The 25,042-nt window shown below is 51.4% G+C and overlaps 11 protein-coding genes across 11 annotated transcripts; 6 read left to right on the top strand and 5 right to left on the bottom strand.

Annotated features, from left to right (window-relative positions):
• Positions 1-14: 14 nt before the first annotated feature.
• Positions 15-2,348, bottom strand: P175DRAFT_0488306 (uncharacterized protein). The gene is made up of 2 exons (XM_040895696.1): positions 1,739-2,348; positions 15-1,669 (listed from the first exon to the last, which is right to left on the bottom strand). Exons 1-2 carry the CDS (start codon positions 2,145-2,147, stop codon positions 318-320), a joined length of 1,761 nt encoding a protein of 586 aa, XP_040748374.1. The 5' UTR covers positions 2,148-2,348; the 3' UTR covers positions 15-317.
• Positions 2,349-2,838: 490 nt separating this feature from the next.
• On the bottom strand, positions 2,839-4,200 carry P175DRAFT_0505362 (Rab geranylgeranyltransferase subunit beta BET2). The gene is made up of 5 exons (XM_040898079.1): positions 4,070-4,200; positions 3,718-4,003; positions 3,209-3,660; positions 3,030-3,154; positions 2,839-2,972 (listed from the first exon to the last, which is right to left on the bottom strand). Exons 1-5 carry the CDS (start codon positions 4,166-4,168, stop codon positions 2,930-2,932), a joined length of 1,005 nt encoding a protein of 334 aa, XP_040748373.1. The 5' UTR covers positions 4,169-4,200; the 3' UTR covers positions 2,839-2,929.
• Positions 4,201-7,100: 2,900 nt separating this feature from the next.
• Positions 7,101-8,737, top strand: P175DRAFT_0120796 (putative Rho GTPase activator (Bem2)). Its single transcript, XM_040892375.1, has 3 exons — positions 7,101-7,818; positions 7,872-7,966; positions 8,020-8,737. The coding sequence occupies exons 1-3, from the start codon at positions 7,340-7,342 to the stop codon at positions 8,643-8,645; spliced, it is 1,200 nt and encodes a 399-aa protein (XP_040748372.1). The 5' UTR covers positions 7,101-7,339; the 3' UTR covers positions 8,646-8,737.
• P175DRAFT_0120762 (uncharacterized protein) lies at positions 8,738-9,165 on the top strand. The gene has a single exon (XM_040892374.1). It carries the CDS (start codon positions 8,830-8,832, stop codon positions 9,079-9,081), a length of 252 nt encoding a protein of 83 aa, XP_040748371.1. The 5' UTR covers positions 8,738-8,829; the 3' UTR covers positions 9,082-9,165.
• P175DRAFT_0505361 (uncharacterized protein) lies at positions 9,057-9,451 on the top strand. Its single transcript, XM_040898078.1, has one exon. The coding sequence runs from the start codon at positions 9,249-9,251 to the stop codon at positions 9,411-9,413; it is 165 nt and encodes a 54-aa protein (XP_040748370.1). The 5' UTR covers positions 9,057-9,248; the 3' UTR covers positions 9,414-9,451.
• Positions 9,452-9,457: 6 nt separating this feature from the next.
• P175DRAFT_0467783 (ribosome biogenesis protein RRS1) lies at positions 9,458-10,571 on the bottom strand. Its single transcript, XM_040894949.1, has 2 exons — positions 10,455-10,571; positions 9,458-10,339 (listed from the first exon to the last, which is right to left on the bottom strand). The coding sequence occupies exons 1-2, from the start codon at positions 10,505-10,507 to the stop codon at positions 9,730-9,732; spliced, it is 663 nt and encodes a 220-aa protein (XP_040748369.1). The 5' UTR covers positions 10,508-10,571; the 3' UTR covers positions 9,458-9,729.
• A 198-nt stretch (positions 10,572-10,769) lies between these two features.
• P175DRAFT_0467781 (mitochondrial 37S ribosomal protein mS29) lies at positions 10,770-12,836 on the top strand. The gene is made up of 2 exons (XM_040894948.1): positions 10,770-11,518; positions 11,614-12,836. Exons 1-2 carry the CDS (start codon positions 10,885-10,887, stop codon positions 12,483-12,485), a joined length of 1,506 nt encoding a protein of 501 aa, XP_040748368.1. The 5' UTR covers positions 10,770-10,884; the 3' UTR covers positions 12,486-12,836.
• Positions 12,837-12,883: 47 nt separating this feature from the next.
• Positions 12,884-17,076, top strand: P175DRAFT_0488292 (uncharacterized protein). Its single transcript, XM_040895695.1, has 2 exons — positions 12,884-13,571; positions 13,625-17,076. Exons 1-2 carry the CDS (start codon positions 13,203-13,205, stop codon positions 16,946-16,948), a joined length of 3,693 nt encoding a protein of 1,230 aa, XP_040748367.1. The 5' UTR covers positions 12,884-13,202; the 3' UTR covers positions 16,949-17,076.
• Positions 17,077-17,512: 436 nt separating this feature from the next.
• On the top strand, positions 17,513-18,997 carry P175DRAFT_0488288 (uncharacterized protein; the record flags this gene model as incomplete). The annotated part of the gene is made up of 2 exons (XM_040895694.1): positions 17,513-17,824; positions 17,897-18,997. Exons 1-2 carry the CDS (start codon positions 17,543-17,545, stop codon positions 18,995-18,997), a joined length of 1,383 nt encoding a protein of 460 aa, XP_040748366.1. The 5' UTR covers positions 17,513-17,542.
• Positions 18,998-19,663: 666 nt separating this feature from the next.
• On the bottom strand, positions 19,664-20,456 carry P175DRAFT_0505356 (putative TBP interacting domain protein). Its single transcript, XM_040898077.1, has 2 exons — positions 19,766-20,456; positions 19,664-19,696 (listed from the first exon to the last, which is right to left on the bottom strand). The coding sequence occupies exons 1-2, from the start codon at positions 20,105-20,107 to the stop codon at positions 19,676-19,678; spliced, it is 363 nt and encodes a 120-aa protein (XP_040748365.1). The 5' UTR covers positions 20,108-20,456; the 3' UTR covers positions 19,664-19,675.
• A 564-nt stretch (positions 20,457-21,020) lies between these two features.
• P175DRAFT_0496707 (putative chitin synthase activator (Chs3)) lies at positions 21,021-23,732 on the bottom strand (the record flags this gene model as incomplete). The annotated part of the gene is made up of 5 exons (XM_040896140.1): positions 21,021-21,032; positions 21,092-22,372; positions 22,463-22,582; positions 22,651-23,389; positions 23,620-23,732. The coding sequence occupies 5 exons, from the start codon at positions 23,730-23,732 to the stop codon at positions 21,021-21,023; spliced, it is 2,265 nt and encodes a 754-aa protein (XP_040748364.1).
• Positions 23,733-25,042: the final 1,310 nt, after the last annotated feature.

Below are 25,042 nucleotides of genomic sequence, written 5' to 3'. Positions count from 1 at the left end.
CTAATGAGGCAAATAATATCATTTCATCTCGTCTGATGTATACGGTACTCGCGCAAAACCCCAGTAACAAATAATCAACAGTTCAAGTACTGACCAGGCAGAAACCCTAACCCGTCAGTATGTATGAGTATAACGGTGGTGCCAGCTATATAAAGATTTCGGGACAATCCCCGGGTATGGAAAAATAATGATCGATGGCCCAAGATCGATACTGAACTTAATAAACGGTGAGTCTTGGCTTCTAGAAAATGCAATAAAAAGACGGCTAGAGGAAGATCGGTGGGCAGCAAATGGGAGTGAATTTTTGCTTTGAAGGGCTAAGAGCTTCCATCCAAGTACAGACGCCCAAAATCATCGTCCTCAACCTCGGAGATCGTGGCATCCGGGGAGTTCGCACGGGTGGTCGAGGGGGCTTTCAAGGTGCGACTAGTGTCGCTCGCGTAAATAGGATTTTCGTCCGTCAACATTCTCGACAGTGACGAGGATAACGGGTTGAAGGAGTAGCCGGTTGGGCTGTCGTGGGTTTCAAATGGATTGAACCCAAGGCACTGCGCATCTCCGAATAACAAATGTGGTTGCAGCCCCGCGTCAGAGTTCGTATGCCTTTTCGTCACAGGTGAGTGCCAGTGTGCGAAGGGATCAAGTCGGCCGTAAACATCCAGAAGGGCTTCCACGTTCTCTTTATCCGTGGCAACATGTGGGCCTTTCTCGAAGAACGATGGGAAATTGGTGGACATCTGCGGGGAAAATAAGCCGCTAGAAGCTGTCATTTCGCGCCGCAGGAGACCTGATTGAGAGATGGCTGGTTCTCTGGAGAGCAATCTCTCTACACCATGGTGATGTTCGTCCAACTTTGGTTCGCCAACCTCTGGAATATCACGAAAAACAGCAACCTTATTCCGGGGTTTTATATCTTGGTTGCGGAAGGATAACATGAATTCGTCCATATCATCTCCGCAAGAGGTGCGGCTCCCGAGTGGGCCTTGTCCGTGAAAGAGGACACCTCGTGGAGTGTGCAGCCCTCTCTCGCCTGTCTCATCATCATAGACATACATTCCTTCTTTGACACCCTTCCGGGCCCTTTTCTGCTCCGGCACACGTCGGGTGTTTGGATCCACTTGCGCGAGGACTCTTTTTGAGCGAGTAGCCCGCTTCTTTGGAATGGGGGTCTCGCCCTTCAGAGGGCTGCTGTCCTCAACGTTACCAGATATCACACGCTGTTTCCGCAAAACACCGGTAGGGGAGAATACAAGCTCTGTGGGCTCGACTCGCATCGAGGTCCTTTCCATCATCTTCAAAATGTTCTCGTCCTTCTTCTGGTTACGTTTTCGTTTCATCTGTTCCGTAGCAGAGTCAAAGATGTCCATCCCTGGCCATAGAACTCCCTTGAGTCTCGCCATTTCATCTGCCCTCACTTTGTCCATTTCGCCCGAGTGCGGACATTCCGGGCTATCGTTGTCGTCAACGAAAGGATCGTAACCGAATGGTCTGTCTGATAGCTGAACTTTTGGGGCTGCTTTGGTTCGAAAAGTCCTGGGCCAGCATGGCGTAGTGTGCATCAGGGATGTCCCTTCATCTTCGGAGTCGGGCATGTTTTCATGTTTCCATTGATGGAGGGTAGATACCGTTGGCCGGTCATTCGCGGTGGCTACCGGAAGCTGGGTATGCTCTGTGAAAAACATGGTGTTACAAGTTAGGGTAAGGGAGTATTTGATGGGATACAGGAGCGCTTTCTTACCTGTCCTAGAGCCCTGGCTCACAAAGGGATCCGCAAGACGTGGGTCAATGCAGTCGGAAAACGTGCTGTGGTGGTTGTAGCTGGACAACGGAGTAGTAGCCTTGTAGGCGTCCTTTGTGCCCCTATAGACATTTTTACCCTGGGCCGATGGCTTGCCCTGTGATTTCTTCTTGCGGGTGTCCTTCGAAGATAGACGATCTGACAGCAGCTTCGCCAAATTATTGGCCTTGTACCAATGATTATATTCGTCAAGGAGGGTCCCGGCCTGAGACTCCTGGTGGCTGCGTACTTGGAGCTTGAAGTAATGGGAGAGATGGGCCTTGGAGGCAATATGAGTTAGCAAGTGGGACACATCGCTAAACTTTGGACGCTTCGGGCAGATGTTGCACAGGAGGGCTGTTGCGTCCATGATTAACGACCCCAGGCCGAAGATAACTCCCAATTTTGATGCAGGATGGAATGCAAGAGCGAAGGTCAAGGGAGCAACAGGTTACAGGTCGCCACTTTCATAAGAGGGGAAGAACAAAACAAAAGACAAAAATCCAATATAGAGAAAGGTTATTCCCTGGGAGTTTAAAAGACGGCTCCCTAGAGTCAAAGAAGAGATGAGATGGAGGAAGGCCATGAAGAGGCCGGGGGACTTGCCCTGGAAGTCTACCCGTGCCATGGCCACTCAGGTGGAAGGTAGGATAAGGAAGGAAGATACCTTAGGTAGGAGGTTCCTTGCTCAATTAAGTAAGAGGTGTGACATTTTGAGAAGGAACAACCAGCAAAAAGAGGGCAGGGAAGTTGGAGACTGCAAGAACCGGCTGTAGCATTCAAGAATGGTAGAGAGGTGGGATAAAATAACTAATGGAACATCGAGGATAATGTTATTACCTATATTCATGATAGATTTCTCAAACATTAGCTATTGTATTACATCCTAGAATCTCTTCTACTGGTGTGTGTGTGTGTGTGTGTGCGACAGCGTGTCTTACTTAACGGCCAACATCCAGGCCATTGTGATGGGATGAAGCAGAATAAGTCGCTGTGTCTGGAGGTCAATCTTCTCCTGCCTTGTATCCCAGAATTCATGGAGAAAAAGAAAAAAAAAAAACGGGGTATTAGATTGCAGGAGGTTACTCACGCACGAGCTACGAGGACATTAGAGGCCGACTAAAAGCCTATACTCGATGGAATGGCGGCTTGCTAAGCGGACAACACCTTTCTTGTGATGGACTTTGAAATACAACTGAAAATAATTAGTTATTGGCCCTATCTCAAGTCAACTTGACAACAAGCCACTTACTAAACAGGATCTACCTCATCTAGTCCCTCAAACTTGAGCAGACTCAGGCCAGCAATGGCAAAGTGCGTATGGAAAACGTCAACCATATGGCCAGGACGATCTGCGAAGCCACCAGCCTCAGGATCCTACAATCTGTTAGCCAAAAATGAAGGTGTTATACTGGACTCGCTCGAACTGACCTGACAGTGCAGGATGAAGGCCGCAAGCTTGGCGCCATCAATCCAATGAAGTCTGTCAATCATGGCCAGGCTTGCCCCCACCCACCAACTGTAGCAGGAATCTTCTAGTTTCTCTGGGCGGCCATTTAAACCGCCTTTTTCTACTTGCCTTGCGCTGAGCCAAGCGCCCAAACGGTCTTTGTTAATCAAGTCTGTTCGTCCAGCGATGGTCAATGCTCCGACACAAGTAAAGACTTGGCCCGCATGAGATTCGGCCCCAGGACAGATTCCATATCCTCCATCCAGGTTCTCGCACCTCTGAACGTAAGATACTGCCTTTTCGACATCCACTAGATGAAGAAGGCGTAGAAGGGACAATGCGTTGAGGGCGCCGTACAGGAACCTCGTGTCCAACTCTCCCCATTCATCGCCCGTAAAACAGCCGGTTTGGGGATCTTGGAGTCCTGCGATGACTGAGAGCCATTTTAGCCGGTCGTTCTAAACACGGGATTCTAAGAATCATTTCGTACAGGAGCCAACTTTTCCTTTACCCCCCCGCCCACGCTTGTCCAGCTCGTCCACGGCGTCCAGGGTGACAAGAATCTGAACAGCGGATACGGTATACAGCATGTGGGCATCGTGACCTGGAGCTGCGCCAAACCCGCCATTCTCCCGTTGGCAGGACAGCACAAAGTTAATAGCTTCGTCACGCGGCAGACCCTCGGGGCATCCAAGCAGGTGAAGAGCCGTCAACCCCCAGTAAACTCCATTCAGTCGAAGGTGTTCCGTGAGCCAATATTCCAGCTCATCTTTCCTCTACCATCAGCTGTCAACCATCTCTGCATAAAGAGAAGTGACATGGCAGGAATAAGAGAGACGCACGCTATCCAATTTCTTGATATATTCAATATGTTTCTGGGCGCATAGCTTGGGGTCGGATTCAGCTCCAGCGGCCCTACCAGGGCCTGAAACTAAAGACATTCTTGGAGGAAGGGCTGGTGGTGAATTTCCTTCAACAGTGTGTAGGTATGTGGCTAGTGATTGAGGGAGAGAATGTAATGTGTGTGAGGAGAGCTCATTCTCCAGGCAACGAAAGCGGGCTAGTGTCCACGTGACTTAGCGCCGACTGGGAGCTTGGATCTAAAAGTGGGCCTTGTGTTTCAGGCTGGCGTTTACGCTACATTCCCCTGAGCACCCATTGGCGCCAATAGGGATGGTTCTACTTGCTCAAGAGTAAGATGATGATCGGCTGAGATGCCAGAATTCTGATTGTCAACATCCCCGAAAATGTAATGAGAGCAGTATGATTTGCAGCTGCTATTAGTAGGAGCTTCCCAGAGCAGGGGAAAGATGAATCCCACGTGTAAGTAAGTATCAGTATCCCCTGTTGTTCAGAGATCTTACCCATGACATGACCAGGTACGTGTCTGGTATAGTTCGGTCAGTCTATACTAATAATAGGGTTATTTTTATCTAAGGGGGGACCGAATTCCAGCTTATTGAATCTTCAATTTCAACCTGGGTTTAACCCCACCAGTTGTATCAAAGGCTCTTTAGGTTCCATGGTTAAACACCATCAGGTTTTTACTAGGATAGAACAAACAAAAAAAGACGGGGAGAGAGAGAGAGAGAGAATAAAAGAAGGAAGAAAGAAGAGGGTTAGATATCTAAATCAACTCGTGTTGCTTCCGTCGTGATGATTCGTTCGGGTGCCTGGAATTGCCCCTCGACTAAAATCCTGTGGGCTACCAGACAATGGCAGACATCATCCTTGGGTTCTTTGGTTACTGGGATTAATTACTGGTATGAGACTTGGAACCTGGATTCATCCCCCTCCCTTTCTTAATTAGGAAATGAGAAGGATGAGCATCTATCTCCAGTAGAAGACTCTTGGAGGTTCCTGTGCATTTTCTATAATATTCATCTTCTAATATTATTATATGATTAACTTCGAGATAGAAGCCCGTAATCTCTAAACTATACTCTGTACTATTCTCTAGTCCACTCCCCCCTTTAAACGAATGGAGTCTTTTTAGTCTGACACACACACGCGCTTGCATAGCACTATCAAGGAAATGTGTCGTTGTCGCTGCGACATTTGAACACCCTCAGAACCGTGCGGCTTTCCCTTTCTCTCTCTCTCTCTCCTCTGCTCGCACTCGTTTTCTTTCCTATTCTTGGCTCTGTTCCTTGGGAGGGTTTTTAATTTTTGGTGTTCTTCATCCTCTGGGAATTTCCTCCACTGTAAACCTTTTTCTCCTACCTTTCTTTTTTGTCTTTCATCAGCAACGACACTAGCGCTGCCAATCTCCTTGCCACCTCCCTCTCTCCCCGACCGCCCTCTATTAATTCCCCATCCACAGAGAGAGAGAGAGAGAAAGAGAGAGAGAGAGAAAAAAAAAAAAGGTCTGAGTTCCTGCCAGACCATACTCGGGGGTGCCATTATCGTTGGACAAATATTATTGCGGTGGAAACAAAAGGTGGATCGTTGGACGGAGAGAGAAAGAGAGTGAGACTGTGAGAGACACACACACACACACACACACACACAGAGGATCTCTGCTCTTAATATGAGGGGCGCGGCTTGGTATGTTGTGATGCCTATTGATTATCATTGATTATCCTGGAGGCTCAGTTTTGAGTCAATCGCCCATTGTTTTCTGAAAAGGTTCATCCGCGTCTGCGTCTCGCTTTCGTCCTTTTATGCATGGGGATGCATACATACCAAGGGGCGAATCGATATCGTGGTCTGCTGGGTTTCCAACGTCATCCTTCTTTTTGTCTCGTTGAATCCCTACCTACATCCACACCTCCTTCGTCTTCTTCTTCTTTTTTTTTTTTTTTTTCCTTATATCTGGATGCGTTCCTCGAGTCTTTGAAGCTGTTTCACTGACCATCAATCAACTGGTCTCGTAGATCTAAAATCCCTCTGGAATATACCCTGCACGCGATAAAACAGCGCATCTCACAAGGCTTTCAACCTCGATTGGCAAGGCTGGCTCCAGTCCAATCTCCTTTGTTGCGGCGATCTCACATTGTTGTTTCCGCCGAATTCGAGGTTCGTCTTATTAATTAGTTGGAGGAGTCCAGATATTTATGTCACAAGGGGCGGCAAAAAGGAGGGCTCAGTTCGAGAAACAGATCCAAGGAATTGTGGTCAGTCAGTCGTCTTTTCCATCCTAAAAATATCTCTCCCTCCCTCCTTATCGTGCCGTGGGTTGCTAATCCACCTTCTTTGCAAAAATAGGTCAATTTTGCATACCCACTTCTCTGAAGCTTGATTCTCCAATCGACATTCGATACATCGCCTTCTTCCCCATCCTGCGCAGGGCTGTCGCTCAGGATGCCTTCAAGACAATCCACGGTTCCCAATTTAGATCTAAGCTCCTCCACACTTCAGGCGACTGCGAAGATCTCGTCTCCCCTGACCCCTGGTGCCCAAAGTTCCGATGGGCTCAGCCCCCTGACACCTCGTTCCCCAAATTCTTCTAGCTCACCGTTCTTCAAGGGAGCCACAATCCGCCCTGTCACACAAGACTCCAATATTACATCGCATAGCCCTACCTTCTCTGGCTCCAGTCTTGCGGCAGAACCACCTACTCCGGGCTTGACTGCCATTCCTCCGTATCCCCCATCCCCGAGAGAATCTCCTAAACACACGCGTGACCCGTCCCGTTCATTCTTCTCCAGTCTCAAGGCGCCCAAACATTCTCAGAAGACACACCGGTCCGATAGCTTGGGCAACTCAGCAGATAAGCCCAAGAGTCGCGGTAGTTCCAGGGACCGCAGAGCACAGATTTCCTCGAAACTGTATGAGTCGACACCGGATCTTCCAGGAACTATCGAACGTGCAGCGCAGCAGGAAAATCGTAAGGAGTCCCTGAAGTCCCTGATCCTTTTTTAGCCTTAGCTCCCTCCCCCACTAACTCTTTTTTTTTTTTTTTTTTCGGTGTAGATCACGCCGCCTCTGAGGAGAGAAATTTGCAGCCGCAACCGTCAGAGCTCAAGAAGGTCGGCACGGACTCGGATGCCTTCAATTCCCTCAAGCGGAACAAACCACGTTTTGCCAACCTCCTATCGCGTTCGCGGTCGATCAGGGTGAACGATTCGTCCGTGGGCAGGTCGGCGAATAGGCGTCCGTCCACCAGTCTTATGAGACTTGAGGAGATTAGTAAAGGAGAACGGGAAGAGTGCGTGGAGTCAACGTGTCGTCAGGATCGTGGTGTTAAGAGCAACGGGAACGGTACAGCTCGCTGCTATACTACGGACCGCGCTACAGAATTCACCAGTACCTCAACCCGGAAGGAAAGGTCGCACGCCGGATCAATGGTCCCTTCAGGTTCGCTGAGCCAGGTCTCTGGCGCCTCAGCGGCTCTCTTCAATAACCTCAAACAATCCTCGAGTGGTGCGGCAGATCGATTAGGAAAGGCTGGAAAGGGCTTTTTTGGAAAGATCACGAGGAGCGGTAGTACCAACGAGCGCGAGTTTATGACTGATGACAATTATGTTTGTTCCGTAATAAACTTGCCTTTGGTCGAGCAAGCCCGTCGAACACGCATTGCCAAGCACCTCCAAGATTGTCGTGATAAGACCGAGTTTTGGATGCCTGCATTGCCGTATCGTTGCATAGAGTAAGTTACATCTTGGTACCTACAAGATACCATATGCTGACTTCAATAATTAGCTATCTCAATTTCAAGGGATGCGAGGAAGAAGGCCTCTATCGCGTTCCAGGTAGTGGCCGAGAAGTGAAGCACTGGCAGAGACGGTTTGATACTGGTAGGTCTCGGAAGGCTTTCCTAATCCGGACATGTACTAAGAAACCCCTCCAGAACTTGACATCAACCTTTTCGATGAGCAGGATCTCTATGACATCAATACCATCGGGTCCATGTTTAAAGCCTGGCTCCGTGAATTGCCCGACGAGCTCTTCCCCAAGCAGGTCCAGGCCATGATCGCGGAAAAGTGCGAGGGCGCTACAACCGCTCCGCAGATGCTCAAAGATGAACTCTCGAAATTACCGCCGTACAATTACTACCTTCTCTTCGCTATCACCTGTCACCTCAATCTTCTCCATTCTTACGTCGATCAAAACAAGATGGATTATCGCAACCTCTGTATTTGCTTCCAACCATGCATGAAAATCGACGCCTTCTGCTTCAATTTCCTTGTCTGTGATTGGAAAAATTGCTGGCAAGGTTGCTGGACCGAAAAGGAGTACCTTCGACGAGAAAAGGAAATGGATGAGAAGGAACGAGCAGCTCAGGTAAAAGAAGACTGTGCTAACGAAAGAGCTGTTTCTTCCGGGAGTAGCCAGCCTAGTACTGACGACCACTCGTCCCGCCCTGTGACGCCCAAACACAGCAAGAAAAAGCCCAAGAACATCGAAACCTCGCACAGCAGGAGTATTTCCCAGCTCCCTGAACTTGGACCTCCTCTCTCCCCTATCCAAATATAAAAAAACCCTTGGATCATCTTCCCCTCAACTTCAAGTGTCATGAACAAGCTCCTGGAATCACTTTCCATCGGGCGAGAAATATCAACCCTACAGATTGCCCACCTCCCCTCTGAATAGGCTGGCCTATCCCTCACCTACTTGCTTCCTTAACGTTCTAATTGCGCCAGATATCAGGTCTCGCACTATGATCGAGATTGTACATTGTTTCCAGCACAATTTCTTTGCCATTTGCATTTCCGACGTTCGCTCTCCTCTTTTCCCAGCAGCAACTCGGTCTTTTCTCGCATTAGTTCCAATCTTGCACCTGTTCTTGACGCTGATCGTTAACTCCCTTGGCCTTCTTCCCCTCCCCCCTTCCCTTCCTCTCAAACTGCATATCTGGCGCCTTTGGAGTCGGTTCGTCCTGTTGGTTTTTTTTTTTTTTTTTTTTTTCTGAACTCAATCTTCCCCGTTGTATAAATTGCCTTATTTTCCTTTAATTCTCCCTTTCTTTTGGCCTTTTGTCCTATTCCCAGCTATTAGCCTTTTTTTGGGCGATATCTCTACCCCCTCAAAGACTTTTTTCTATGACCGCATACATGTGTTTCTGAAGCCTTCTTCTACATGCCAGTCTATCCATTGATTCCCCGTTGGAGCTTTGTTTCAGCATTTTCACTTGGATTGCAAGTCTACCTTCCTTCTATTTTATGTTGGTTTTTTTTTCTTTCTTTATTTACTACCCTTGGTTCCGATTTCCTCAATTTGCAGGGCTGCTTCGCTGGTACATAACTGTAACATAGGACTATGACCTTTTTTTTTTTTTTTTTCTCTTAGCAAGATCTCTTTCATTTATCTTCATTACATTGCAATCTGTAGACCTGGTATCTACATAGTAGTATGCACACATTTCTGAGTGATCTATACAAATAGAAGAACATTGCTTTTCAGGATTGTAACTGCCGGACAAAACCTGCAACTCCACTCCAGACGCCCAGATAAGCCCAGTATCCCAAATATTGGAAGAAAAAAAACAAAAACAAAACGAAAACAAAAAAAGGGATCAATCAGAATATATCGTCGTCGTCCCCCCTCCTCCTCCTCCTCCTCAAGCACCACCACTGCCAGACTTCCTCGATGCGCGATCATTCGACCTCATCTTCCTCTCATTCCGACGGATCCTGTCCTTGCGCTCCGCACGCGACATTCCACGGATCGAGCTGCCCTGGGCCGCCGCCTCTTCCTCCTTCTTCCAGTCCTTCTCCTTCACCTCCACCAGCCACTCATCCTCACTCTTATTCTTCCCCTTGTAGCCCCACCGAGGAACCCACTCGCCCTTCTCCTCATCGTAGACGAGCTTCTTGCGTCGCTCCTTGTCGGCCAGCGCCGCTCCCGGCTTCGCGCTGTACTTTCCGATGCCCTTCTTGCGGGCGAAGAGCTCCCATTTCGTGGGTGCTTTGGGCGTGGGCAGGGGCTTGTGCCGCGGGAGCAGCGTTGCCGGGGCCGGCAGCGTAAGGAGCACGCCCTGTGGGGACGAGGTGATCGGGCAGGTGGTGAGAAGTTGGTTGAGGAGGCTTTGGATGCCGTCGCGGGCGGTGGCCTTGAGGGCGTCGTTGCGTCGTTGCGAGGTTGCCACGCCGTCCAGAGGGTTAGGGTCGTTTGCGAGGAGGTGGCCCAGGTCGAATGTGTAAGGGGTTGGTTTGGAGACTGTGATGGGGCTTTTGTACGTTAGTAATATGTTTTTTTTTTTTTTTTCAGCGTATATATATTGTTATAATTGATTATATAAATATATGTACATGGGAGGTTGAGGTTGAGGTCAAGGCAACGTACAGTCTTTCAGGCTTGGATTTCGAGGCAACGGCCCCAGATGCGGAATTGGCCATGGTTTTATCTGGTCGGGAAAGTGGTTGAGATGGAGTTGATTTTGATTCTAAAGGAAGGGGGGGAAAATGTAGATGGGATTCTGGAAAACTAAAAAAAAAAAAAAAATACCTGGAGCCGCTTTAAGATTCATTCTGCGAATACACCGCCTTGTAAGAACGGCGATGGAACTAAACCTGAAACGGCAATCTGAGGATTTTGAGGTCCGGCGCCAAAATTGTGTCTCTTTGAGTCTCTGCAGTTCTCTTCCTCCCCCCCCCCCCCCCCCAACCCGCCGCCTCGGATCCCTCCCGTCGCAGCCTCTCCGCGGCCTCAATTCCATTATAGTTTCCATTGACCCTTTGAAACACTGGCCGTTGTGCCGGTGTGCCGCATTGCCATGGTTTCTTCCTTTTGCTGGAGCTGCCTCACGCGGCTTCGCCAGACACCTCGCAGCGTTTTACCGTCTCCGACCGCATTGTCTCGAGGACCGGCCTTCCATACATCCACCGCCCGCTATGCGATGCCCATGAAGAAGAAAGCGAGCCAGGAAGGCCCCGCCAGATATCGTCAGGCCAAATCCGCCAAGATGAAGAAGAAGCGCCCTACGGACCGGCCGCGTCCCCCCCCCGTCGGAGAGCGCAAGGCGCTCCGCAAGCGTATTGTCCTGAGTAACCCTAACGCTCTCGAGGTTGACGGGATGCAGGAGCTGTCGGCGGAGACAATGCTGGACTCTCGTCTTCGGGGAACCGTTCTTGCTCTCCCCGTCCCGATGCTGGATCAGCTGCGGGCGGTCCAGGCCTTCAAGCCGAAGCAGGGTTGGTCGATCTTCCGCCGGCCGGGAACGGTGATGAGGCGGGAAACATTGGAGATGGGTAGATTGTTTGATTCGATTTCTGGCGAGGGTAAAGATCAAGGTAGTGTGGTGAAGAAGATTGTCACCGGGCCCAGAGGGTCTGGAAAGAGTGTCCATCTGCTCCAGGCCATGGCAATGGCGTTTACGAAGAAGTGGGTTGTTTTCACGGTCCCCGATGGTAAGTTACGACATCCCATGAGAAGCTTTTCTTTGGTTAATATATATATATGCCTTGTTGAAGGCAAGAAAAGAACATGCTGACGCAATAATTAGCCCAGGAACTAGTCACCGCTCACACCAGCTATGCTCCTCTTTCCGATGAAGTTCCGGATCTGTATGTCCAAAACGAGAGCACTGCTGCGCTGCTGTCCCGCACTATTACTGCCAACAAGGAGGTCTTGACCGGCCTGAAGATCTCTCAGCAACATCCGGCCCTCAAGTCCGTGGTCAAGCCTAACACGACACTGCACGACCTGGCTCAGATCGGCATCCAGGATCCTGCCAGCTCCTGGGCTGTTTTCCAGGCCCTGTGGACTGAACTCACAGCTACGGTCGCGGCTCCAGGTCTGGAAAAGAACTTCATTCCCCGTCCGCCCATACTGGTGACTGTTGATGGCCTTGCCCACTGGATGAAGAACTCCGAGTATCGCACGGCCGACTTCAAGCCTGTCCACACCCACGACCTTGTCTTTGTGCGGCACTTCCTTTCTCTGTTGCAGCCTGGCCAGGGCAAGCCCACGCTCCCCAACGGCGGAGCACTCCTCTACGCTACCTCTGCTTCCAACAGCCCCGGTATCTACAGCTTGGACGTCGCTCTGAAACAGGTTGAAGCCCGCCACGCTGGCGTGGACCCCTCGGCTCCCGAATTCCCCCAGGTTGAGCCTTACAGCAAGCCCGACCCCAGAGTGCTCGAGGCCCTCGCGTCATCCAAGCCTACTGCTACCCGGGAAGGTATGCTGGAGCTTCAGACCCTCGGCGGACTGACCCGCAGCGAAGCCCGCGGCTTCCTGGAGTACTTTGCGCAGAGCGGTCTGCTCCGCGAAACCATCAACGACGAATGGGTTGGTGAGAAGTGGACATTGGCTGGTGGCGGCGTGATCGGCGAGCTTGAGAAGTTGGGCCGCCGCCTGAGAGTGGCTGCTTAGAGGGCATGCATGCGCTTGATGGCATCAAGCATGAATTTCTGGTCTTGTTTAGTTCTCTTTTGTTTTCCTGTCCTGTCTATCTGTCTATGGGTTGTTTTCTTTCCGATCACGGTTCCGTACGGGTTTAAGCTGTATTTTAGTATTGAGAGTATGTACATTGTATTTATATCAACCAAGCGAGGAATACGATTATTGGCGGTTTCAAAACTCCATAATAGATTGGGCAGCTGAATTAAATACTGTCATCCGACCCTCCTTGAAGACTGTTGAACATCCGATGCAGCGATCATTTATGGAGGATGACTTGCATTCGTCACATGTTGGTGAGAACGCACTCATGGAGGGGGGGGGGTTTTTTTTTCTTTCTTTCTTTCAGCACTCTCTCTTCTAGAACCTCGAATAAAGTCCACATCCCCGTATTCCATATTCCCAGGAGCCAGCAAAAGACACGACGGTTGAAGCTGATTGCTTTTCCTGGTGGAGCACTGGAGAATCCGAGACTTCAGAGAGCGCTAGTTCGGCACGTTTGGTGGCTCAGCCTTCTTCGTCGTCGTCGTCTCTTCTCCTGTTCATTCAACATCTTCAGACTTGCGGAGGGCTGTATCATGTTCAGCGCATTGGGTTTCTCCCAGAAATAAACAACAAAGCCTTCTTCTCTCTTGGTCTTTTGCCTGCATAGAACGAACGAGAGACACCTGTAAATCCTCCCGAGAATGTATGCCGGCCTCAAAAGGTTGTCCAGGTACTGACAGCATCGTTTTAGATACTATGCACGGGTCACATAATTACAATAACCCTCTTCGCCCACCAACCTCCAATCCTCCAGCACCAGAATGGCGGCTTTCGGCCACGGCGACGCCGCAGCGGCATCCTCCTCCTCCTCCTCCTCCTCCTCCTCCTCCGCAGCCGTCCCAGTCCTACAGTCCAGGTACTGCTCATGGATCTAGTTATGGCCATCCTCCCCCTAATCCTGGCGTGAGTGCATCTCCTGCGTCTGGTGTGATCAGCGCGGCCGGGGCCAATACGACGTCATGGGGGGTCAACTATAATAGGCAGAACTATATACCAACACCTCCACCTTTACCAGTAAGTGATGAGCTTCACAATTGATCTAGGCGTATTTATTAAGAGTGTCGTAGCCTCGACCCGCAAGCGCAACGGGTCATCTCCAGAATGTGCACTCCCCGATCGTCAGCTCTCCGGCGACTGCCCCAAGCTACGGGGGTCAAATTTCTTCAGGGGACTACTCCCAGCAATGGACATCGCATCCTTCTTACGCTCCTCAACCACCTGTTACATCGTTGTCGCCCCCGCCTCCCCCAGCAACAAACCCTCATTATCAGGCCCCCGCGTCGGCACCGACACAGCAGACATGGCACCAGCAGCCACCTCCGTCCTATTCCAACATCCAACTTGGCCAATATCATCCTAGTCCGACTGCTCCTGCTGTACCTAGCACCGTCAGCTCTCCCCCGCCGGTTCACCTGCCCCCAACAGGATTCTCCCAGCAACCGTATCCCCAGCTCGTCAGCTCGCCTCCACCTGAAAGACCAGCGACACACTCTCCTGCGCCGCAAATCCTTCCGGTAGTAGCCCCTCCCGTGCCCCCCAAAATGAGTCCTCTAGTCATTCCTGCCGGTCCTTCAGCGCTGGGATCCGGGGGCCCATCTGATTGGGAACATTTATCCCCCGTCCCGGGAGATGTTGATGATGTGGACATTTTCAAGCCTAAACGGGACACTATCCCTCTAAACAATGTCCTACATGAGTTGGCCCCGAGCCAGCCGGTCCCTCCTCCTCCGCTTCCTCCCAGTATTCAAAACCAGATGGTGAGCCCAGATGCTCCGCCTCCTTGGAGGGATTCTCCTGATAGCCTGGGCGGCTCTCATGATTTCCATGCGCCGCCTCGTCCCGCGCGAATGAATAGCACGGAATCCGATTATAGCGCGGTGTCTGCTCTGGAAACTCCAGAGAGCATTGACGGGGTCATTGAAGCATGGAATCGACCCCTTGCGCCACAGAGCAAACCTCCGACAGAGCAACGAACCCCCGATTTCGAGCCGCAGCCGGTGTCCCCTCACCAAAGCCCTAGCCCGCTTGATATTCCCGCGAAACACGAGCCACCCCTCTCCGTCAAAGAGACCGCACCCAACGCTGTGGTGGATCGTGTGAAAGTCGTAATCAGTGAGCCGGCCCCACAGATTAAGCCGGTAGATCCCTACGAGGATATGGATCCTTGGGCGAAGTCTTCTTTGGAACGTTACGTGGCCATGCTACGAAAGGAAGCGGTGGCTGACTCGGACGAGGAACGATTCAAACTCTTCACGGCATTTATGGCCAAGGAGAGTAAGCTTCGCGAGATCCTTTACAACATTGAGCATGAACCCAAGAGCGACGGGGATTCTACCCCGCGTCAGTCCTCCGTGACGGTTCAGCCTCCGGCCAAGGAGCCTGATAGCAACACACCAGCGGTTGAGTCCGGTTTGATACCGGTTGATTCGGAGATGGAATACCCTATGTCCGTGGTTAGTTCCGGTGGGGTGGAAGATGGAAGCTATAGTCCAGGAGGACGTCCCATACTCCCAAGACTTCACACCCCTCAACCTCCATCTCTCCATCGATCTGCGTCCAACCCGGCAAGCCAGAAATATGGCCCGGAATTATCGACCCCGTCGCACACTTTGCGTGCCGCATCGGTGCCTCCTTCCATGGACGAGGTCCACCGAGCCTTGTCTCCTCTTACCACAAACCCTCCACAGCGAATTTACACCCCGTTCCGTTATACGGAGGGACCTCAACGGGGCTCTGATGAACTTGTATTTGATCGTCCGGCATATCAAGCTTACTCTGCTTTGCGCCAGGCGTCTGCGGAAAGCGGGCGAGTGATGTCAGATGCGCCACCTACGGGTGACCGGGACCGGTCGAGCTCGGTAGCGTCTAAGAATACTGATCAAGACGAAACATTTGTCGGCTTGATCCGAGAGAAAAGTGTTGCTTACCGGAAAAGGTCTCGCAAAGCATCATCATCATCATCATCACCAGTACCGCCGCTGCCCGCGGCTCTTCGCCGACAAGGAAAGGTGCCGGGTGCCATTGAAGAGCTACGGTCTATTATTTCATCGTCCACGAGCAAGAAATCCGAGAGCTTGTGGCATACCACGGCGAGAAAGGATTTGGAAAGGTATGCCAACGATTTTGGCTTTATCTTGGAGGTATTCAAACCCTGGGAATCGGCCAACAAGCTTCGCCGAGAGAACTTGGAGAGAGAGCGGGTCAAACGTCAAGAGGAATCAGAGAGCCATATCGATGATTTGTTCAACGGCAAGGAGATCGGCTACGCGGATATTAACATCTTGGAGGAAGAGTTCCGGCAGACGGAAGCACGGACCCAGCTTGGGGAGGAGCGCCGGGAATTAGACAGCTTCATCGCGAATGTTTTCACGCCCCTCGATAAGCGCCTGGAAGACGAGATTTCCGCCCTCGGAGTCCACTATGAGTCTGCACTGGGCCAGCTCGGCCGTGAGAATAGCCACGCGGAATCCAGCGCAGACAAGCCGAGCATCTCGCACACCATGAAGATTGTGAATGAGATCCACCACCGCCTGGAGATGCGATACCACAAACGCCTGGAGATTGCTCTTGACCGGGAACGTCGACGCAAGAAGGCCGAGAGACGTCCCCTCGTCTTCATGGGCGACTCCGCGGCTCTGAAGAAACTGGACCACGACTTTGATCAGATGGAGAAACAAAATATCCTGGAAGCGGCGCGCGGCCGCGATGAGAGAGCCAACCGGCTCATGGACGCTTTCGACGACGCGATCCTGCGTGGTCTCGGCGAGAACCAGACGCATCTCGACGAACTCGTTGCCAAAGTGGGCCCCGTCGACGAGACGGCCATCGGCGCGTCGAGTCTCCCCGAGATCGAGATTGAGCAGGTGCTCACCTCCGTGTCTACGCTGGTCGAATCGCTCCGCCAGGACTCCGAGTCAATCCTGCATAGCTTTGGCATTGCCGACTCGGCGCTCAACAACGCGGACTACAGCGTCTCGGTCTCGGAGGCGCGCTACTCAAACGCCGAGCCAGAGGTCTTCCGCCAACTGGAGGCGGAGAAGAAGAAAGAAGACGGCAAGATCCAGGACAACCTGCGCACCAAACTGCAGAGCGTGCGCGTTGGGCCGGCCAAAATCACGGCCACCGTCAACGCGGCGCTCCGATCCTTGGGCAAAACGCCTCCCCCCGAGCCACCCGTGCCGTCGGATGACATCCCCGCCAGCCAGGCATATGATGTTTCAGTGCCGGGGCCTCGACCAGCAAGCACCGTGGGCACAGGCGGCAGGAAGGTAGTAGTTACTGATGACGCGGTGCACCGGGAGCGACTGCGCAGGGCGCTGGCGGATGCAAAGAAGCGGAACGCCGCAAAGAACAGTTCATTATCGTTGCCGTTGCCAGCTAGTGAAGGGTAGTATAGTAACCTTTTACTTGAGATTAATACCCTTGTAATTATTATTATTATTTTTTAATTGATTAATGTGCAAGAAGATCGTCCTGTATCTATGTATCTATATACAATAAGTATACCCACCAATACAAGGATATATAGCCCAACTACTCACGAATTTAACCCCCATCAACCCTAGATATCAGTCCCAGCTGTCGATCAGCTAGGATAGTTATACCTCTTGATGACGGCACCCACAAAGTAAGGAGACAAAGAAGACTGACTTCCTGACTTGTCGGGGTTGGGGTACCCGCCCTTTTTTCTCTCTCTTCCCGTGGTTCGGGAGCAAACTCTATACAGATTTGAGTCCCTGTCAACCTGTCAAAAAAAAAAAACATTTGCCTGCCCTAGAACTGGACCTAGGGCGAATTTTGTTTCGTGTTTAATGAGACAGTTTCGCAGGCTCTCTATCGGTGGCGATATGCTTGATTCTCGCTCTGGACGAGAGCCATCACGACGACCCGGCCACACCACAAGAGAAGAAGAAGAAAAAGAAGAAGAAGGAGAAGGAGACGGAGACGGAGACAGAGACAGAGACAGAGACAGAGACGGAAAACTGATGCAGACAACCAGTGAAGAGAGGGACTCAACTGGACCACGGACCGTGGTTCACGGCAAGTCTGGCATCAGCTATGATCTTTCCCAGCTGGATGCGTCCGCAGAGGCGCGCGCGTTGGTTGGACTCACGACGAGATTCGAGGTCCTCAGCTGCAGTGTGTCCCGGACAGGGTATGAGTTTGTCTTTTCAGAAGGGCCTCGAGTGCATCTCGACTCGGATTCCTACACCTGCACCTGCTCGACCTTTCAGAGCAGATCGGACGTGGCTTGTCCTCATATTTTTGTAAGTTTGTTTGCCAGTTTTGTGTGTGTGTGTGTGTGCGTCAAAAAGAAAAGAAAGCAAGCTAATGAACAGTGGCTGCTTGATCAACTCCATGGCCAATTCATCTCTCTACCTCTTCCTCTTCCCTCCGGCTTCCTCCTCTCCAGTGACGGACACCCGTGCACCCTGACTCGCATCGAACGTCTCCTCGCGGGCCAGCTCGAAACCGTCGCCGTGCAGCTCAACTGGCCGTATGTGCGCTCCGAGTTCGAGGGCGGCATGAGCCGTGCGCAGAAAGTCCGCGACATCATGTCTGCCTTTAGCACGTCCATCCTCCCCGAGGAGTTCCGTCCGGACCTCATCGACGACGACGACGACGACGACCGCAGCAGCAGCAGCACAGGACACCCTCATCATCCACCACGGACCCCCGAGCAATGCGTGGTGCAGGGCGACTTCGAAGCAACGATGTTCCGACTGGCCGTGCACGACGTCAACGTGTTCGCCAGCCTCTGCAAGGCCATGCCCGCGGGAGCCTGCGCCGCGATCTACTTTGACAAAGTGCAGCAGCAGTCACGCAAGCTGCTCCTGGATTTCGACCGGTCCTGCCACCCAGCCGCCGCTCCTTCTCCTCCTCCTCCTCCTCCTCCGCCCACGCCACGGAAGATCGAGGCCATGACCAGCGCCCTCGCCACGCAACTCCAAGAGAACGTCGCGCGCATCCAGCGCAACCTGGCGCTGCGGGCCCCGCACGGCATGGAGGGCGCCGCGAAGGCCCTCGTCACGCTACTCGAGGAGATCTGCCGCCGCAACAAGGACGCCCTGGACGGCGGCAGCACCCGCTGGGGCCGGGCCAGCTTCCCCGGCGAGAGAGAAGAAGAAGAAGAAGAAGAAGACGAGGACCAGCGCAACCTGTACCAGCAGCTAGTCGGCAAGACGACGCACGACGACGAGGAGTGCTTTGTTCTGGATGCGCTGGAGCACCTGGCGGGCTCGGATCTGCACCAGTTCCGCGAGAAGCTGCGCGCCCTTCTGCATAAGAACGAGGTGAACCGGGCGCCGCGAGCTTATATCCTCAAGTTGGCGGCGCTGGTTCGCGCCGCCGAGTCTGCGTCGTCGATGAGTATCTTGGGGCAGAAACGGCCTGCGACGGCGACTTGTTCCCGGGGGGGGGATACGAAGCGAACGCGATAATTTTCTTCTCTTCTCTTCTCTTCCTTACTTGCTTACTTGCTTGCTTGCTTGCTAGTTGGAGGCTCTGGTCAAGTTAATACCCTGTATACTATGAGTATATACATACAGATCAAATCAATTTGTATTCAATTAACAACGAACTAGGTATAAATACATTATTTTATATCTTACTTCGTACCAATGAATGCCAAGTATAATCAAATAATCCAATCCAAGACTCAAGACTGCCTATCCTTACATATATTCAAGATAATATCTAGTACGCAGAGTAATATCGTTACCTACTACTCACTTCCTGGATGAACTCGTACTCGTGGCTTCGTGGCTTCGTAGATTCGTGATGTTACCCCCCTCTATTTATACATTTATATCTTTCTCTCTTTTCTCTCTTTCAGGATGCAGAATTCAAAGGCCTTGAAACACCGGGTCTCCTCCCTGAACTCCTTCTCGCGGATTGTGGCCGGAGAACTCTCTATGTGTCTTGGATTGGGCTTGGGTGCAACGGTATCTAGGTAGTTTGGAGGGTGGTAGGTAAGGGTTTATGAAGGGTGGAAGATGAGAAAAGAGGGGGAGAAGGAAACGAGGGTAATGATTGCTGGGAATCTTTTCAATACAGATTGGTTCCGCTTCTTCAAGACAGCAGACTCCGTATACAGACAGGAAAAATGCAACATCAATTCAGAAAAGGCCCCTCCAGACCTAAATGCTCCTAGAACCCGTCAGCACAGCCCTAGTTAACTAACTATCACCTGTGAAAGAACATATTACCCAAAGCTCCTCCCGAGTCATATCCTCCGGCAGCGTCTCCGAACACTTCCGCCACAGATCCCGACAGATCTCACCACGGACGCTCGCCTGTCTCTGCCAGAACTTCCAGTCCCTAATCACCTCGGCCTTTTCTTGCGCGGACACCTGCACCGAATCCTCCCCCTGCGCCTGGGCCACGGATGCAGAAAGTGTCCCGGTTTCTTCTTCCAGGCTGAGTACCTCGCTCCGCAGCTCAGAGAGTAGAGGGGTAGCGCACAGGAGCGCCAACTCCGCCTGTGCTTTCTTTTCTCTTTCTTTCAGGGACCGCAGCTCTTCTTGGAGGCGTTGGATTTCTTTGTCCATGGCCGCCGCCGTCGAGGCCGTGGTTTCGTCAGGTGCTTCTTGGAGAGCGTGATAGACGGTTTGTTTTCCTGGTTCGGGTATTAACCTGGTTCTAGTCCAGTGAGGCTGTGTAGAGGTTCGACGGGCTTACCGGCGACACGACATTCGATCTCTTTGTTCTGGTGCAGTTCCCGAAGCGCTTTGATGGCGTATGCTTTTTATCGGTTAGACTGGGGGGTGGGTTAGGGGGTGAGTGCACACTCGCCCTTGGTGACTTTTTTATGCAGATTGGCTGAGATATCAATGGCCTAGGAACGTATTGGATTAAGAAGTTTGGCAGACTGCAGAGGACCCCACCGAGTAAGGACGGCTATATTATCATCGATCGTTGTTGGTTAAGAAGACAATGATGCAGGATTGACGAGTGGGACATACTTCTGCTTCCCTAGTTCTCCACGCGTCAGGTTGATGGGACTGCAATATTGACGGGCATACTCACGAAGGTAGTCGAGAATCATTGCGGTACCATCTGCAAGCGTACGGGTCTTTTTCGGTACCATAATGGATATGCGGGTATTCGAGTATGATGATGGGATGAATGAATGGTGGATTAAAGTAGGTGGCTCCAGTCGATGAGACAGGACGAGAATTATCACGTGAACATGTCAATAAATGCGCTGCTCAAAAATGCTGCTGTCTATACAAAGCTTGCAAGAAGAAGAAGAGCTCGAACAAGTCCATTCTCCACCAGTCCAAACCCATCTCCCGTAGGATGATCTTCATCGGGGAAATTAATTACCCATGTTACGAAGTATGAAGAGACCAGTCTGGTTAATTTCGGTTTTTTACAAACAAGAAACGAAGAAATAGTAATGCACATGCAAAAAAAAAAAAAAGAAAAGAAAAGAAAGACAAAAAGATAATGCGCAGGGTATCACATGACAATCTAGAAGACGTTAGTTAGATTTTTGTCAAAGAGAACAGAAGAAAAAGGACAAAACGTACGCAATCACTGTCCTTCTGGGCAGCTGGAACTCCCATCTCCTCAAAGGTCTTAGGACCCTTGCCTGGTAAGCCGGGCTTCGCGGCAGCGGCGGGCTTCTGAGCCGCAGCAGGCGCCGTGGAGGGTGCAGAGGGTTTCGGGGTCGTCGACGATGCACTGGAAGATGGAATAGATTCACTGCGCGGGGGGAAATTGGCTGACTGAGGGGAATGTCGGGGGGAGCCCACCGGGCCGCCGCCGCCGCTGCCATGAGGATGGCCGCCAACCGGGGTGCGGGCGGGCTTTCGGTCTGGAACATTTTCAAGGCGCTGGGGGCGTCTCCGCATGTCCTTCTGGGGGTCAAGAGGCGCAGAGTATCCAATGTCGAGTTTGGGCGTGCCTGGTGCGGAGTGTGGTGGACCGCTGGTTGGGGGCCCGCCGGGAGGACCTCCCGGAGGACCTCCTGGGCCGGGACGGTAACCCATCTGTCCGGGTCCATAAGACGCCGCACGGTTGTATTGAGGGGCATCAGAGCGAATGTTCGGATTAATGCCAAAGGCCGAGCTGGGACGATGCTCGGGCATTCCGTAACCCGACGGGGGGTACCCAGGCCGGCCGTGGGGCATTGGTTGTCGGTCAGGGTATGGAGCGGCCGATTGGGGGTTGTCTGAGAGGCTGATCCTCGAGGGGTCCGGCATCTCCAGGTTCTCTTGAACGGGTGACATTGCGTCGGGTTCGCCTCCTTGGTGGGATCCATACCGGGACTTGATCCGTGCAATCGCCACCTGCTCGTGGTCTCTGCGGGATAGCGTCTTTGAACGGGAGATGCTGTCGATTCGGCTCGTGGCATCCTTATTTCCGCTGGCGGCTGCTTTCGCGTACCAGCTCTTGGCCTCTTTGATGTCGGTTGGGACAAAGATTCCGACTTCGTAGAAGTATCCCAGGGCGAACTCGGCCGTAGGGAACCCACTCTGGGCGGCGCGCTGCGCGTAAATGAAGGCGAATTCGTCATTCTTCTCGAAGACTCCTTCGTGGCCGCAAAGGAACCATTTACTGATAGCCATCTCGGCCTCGGGCTCGCCCTGACGTGCCGCAAGCGCATTGTAATGCAGGGACAGCGCGGGATTGAAGTCACAGCCAAGCTGGCACAGCTCATATGCCGCCCCCATCTTAACCTGTGCCTTGGCGAACCCGTGATACGCGGCTTTTTCAATGTTCACGCGAGCGGCGTTGAGATCGAGAGGGAGATAGCTTTCGGGGACACTGACTTGGGGGAGTTCGCGTGCCAGAAGCATGCCGTAAACCTATGCCATTGTTAGTAATGCGAATAAAAAATATCGAGGGGGGGATGCGGCAAAAAAAAAAAAAAAAAAAAAAAAAAAAAGGTCATGTACGTAAGCTCCTTGGGGCGCATTTTCATCGCAGGATTGCGCCGCGAGACTGATATATTCGAGACCGGTCCGATAATCCTGGCGCTGGCCATGCTGACCAAGGAGAATCATCATACCCAAGCGCTATAGCGAATGAACATCAGCATGCGAGATCTACCTGGCGTGAGGAAAAAAGACGGGGGAGAACTTACATAATAGGACGCGGAATCTGCCAGAGCAACCCCCTTTTCATAGTGTCTGATGGCCTTGTCCGGCTCCCCAGAGCTTTCAAACTGCATGCCGATGCGATATTCCGCCCTTGCATAGCCCTTCTCCGCAGCTCTCGAATAAGCGCGGAAGGCCCCCTTCTTATCCACCCGGTATCCGAACTTGCCAAATTCCAACCACATACCCTTGATGAATTCAGCCTTGGGGTGGTACTGGTCGGCCAGGAAGTTCACGACGTTCATCGCATCATTTCTCAGCTGCCGCTCGACCCGAGGAGTCTGCGGGCGCGGGGGTTGGATCAAGGACAAACGAGCCTCATTCTGCATGGCCACCTCGACGTACGCGAGGGTATCCTGAGCCCAGGCGAGCTGCATCTCCGGGTCGTTGGAGGACAAGACCGGCAGACGCGCCTTCTCCAAATTCGCCTCTCGTTGTTGATCAGTAGGAGGGACATTTGGGGGCGGGTTCCGTAAGACAGGGAAGGGCGAGAAGTTGGGAGAGTCCATGGCGTCGTCGTACACGGCAGCGGACTGTTCGTAGTGAGTAGCTTCGTAGCCGGAGTGAAGAGGTTGACTCTGAACTACAGACACCGAAGAAGTTCGCTCGGGGAAATGCGAGCGATCATACTGAACGGGGCCTTGCTGGACGCGATGGGGGGTGCGGGCCTCATGTTCCAGATGAGCGATATTGTCCTGCATATTCTCCGGGACTTCGGGCATAACCCTGCTAGTAGGTAATTATTATTGTTTGTTTCTTCAATTAGCAATACATCCAGCCCAACACGCTAGGGATTTTTTTTAGTGTTTTTTGGGGAGGGGGGAGGGGGGGGGGGGGGATTTTATTTTTGTATTCCTCCTTTTTTTTTTTCTCCGGGAGAATTTGTTGACGGGATAGATGAAATTAAGACACGATGAGGGGCCAGACCCTTTTAACAAGTAAGAAAGCGGACGCACCTTTGGGGGGAGGGGGAGATGACTTCAGGCATGTAAAAGTCATCTTGACCCCCTGGATACCATGTAGCCCCCAGCCGTGGCTGACCACGGCCCTGTGGTGGTGGTTGATTCATTGTTCGAATTCTCCTACTTAACTCTTTTCTGTTTCCTCAGGGGGTTTTGGTTTTATTGGAATTGTTATTAGTGTATTAATATCTTTTTTTTCTGCCAATAATCTGTTTGTCTCCGGAGGCTGACTCGAGCTATGGAGGATTTAGGTTCGATTCGAGGGCATTTAGGGAAAGGAGGGAAGAAGGAGATAAAGATGAAGGAGATAAAGATGAAGAAGAAGAAGAAGAAGAAGAAGAAGAAGAAGAAGCTGATGATGATGCGGATGATGCTAATGAAGAGAAGAAGATGAAGATGATACTCGAGTAAAAAAGAGCGGAATGAATTGGTCTGTGGTTTGAGAAAGACGTTATTCCGAAAACCCCGCACCAATTCAGTGGAATAGTTAAACAGGGCGCAGTACTCTAACTATCAAGTATATAAATAGTTAAAAGGTGGTATTTCAGAGGAAATAGAGATGAATTATTGCATGATGGGGGAAAGAATACTCCTATACTACTCGTACCTAGTTTAATGACTTCGATCGATATGAATGACTAGAGTCCTGTTAACCTCAGCCACAGTTAAATCTTGAAATCATGCTTCATAGAAAGATCTCCTTTTTAAGAATATATTTCCACGTATTCGTTAATTGATATCAGAATGTAAATTAGCGCACTTTCCATTCATCCAGTCAAGGAGGCCTGAATTCTCCATCAGTTCCATACACACTCTTGTGCATTGATTCGGGGCTAACATTCTCCTGGAGAGTTCGACCCCCTTTTCCGTGACAAGCAAGGTATATCGGTTCGCGTCTCCATCAAAAGTTTTAGGAGATACGATGAGATATTTGACTGACGAGTACGGAGTAATATCCATGGATACCTAGGAACAGCGGTTACTTAAAACAGGTGAATTTTGCTTGGTTCACAAAACCGCAAGGAGACGAATATCCCCATATCTCAGCCTGATGGACTTTACCTTCTAGGTCAAAATGGGCGAGTTAAAGTATATCCAGTATACTTGTGGTTGCAGCAAGGTATTGGTAAAACTCGAACAATTACTGCTCGAGGCATCTGGCAAGACGCGGAGGTGAAATTTACGACCAGTTTGTTTATGATAGACCCCATAAAGTTGAATTTTTGGTTAAAGCTCCCGGGTTGAACTTGCAGGAGTGCGTGTGATTGCCGTCTACAAGCTAAAGTAGCCTGATGAAGAGAAACAATTGCAATACGGGAATTTTGTCTAGATTCATTCATCGAGGATATTCCAGGCAAGGACTTGAACGACCTTAGTTGGCCTAATTCAGTTCTAGTCATGTGGAACCGCTTGCGGA

This window comes from Aspergillus ochraceoroseus (assembly GCF_002846915.1).
Source record: "Aspergillus ochraceoroseus IBT 24754 chromosome Unknown P175scaffold_13, whole genome shotgun sequence".
In the NCBI taxonomy this organism is placed as follows: domain Eukaryota; kingdom Fungi; phylum Ascomycota; class Eurotiomycetes; order Eurotiales; family Aspergillaceae; genus Aspergillus; species Aspergillus ochraceoroseus.
This window is presented reverse-complemented; position numbering and strand designations above follow the sequence as displayed.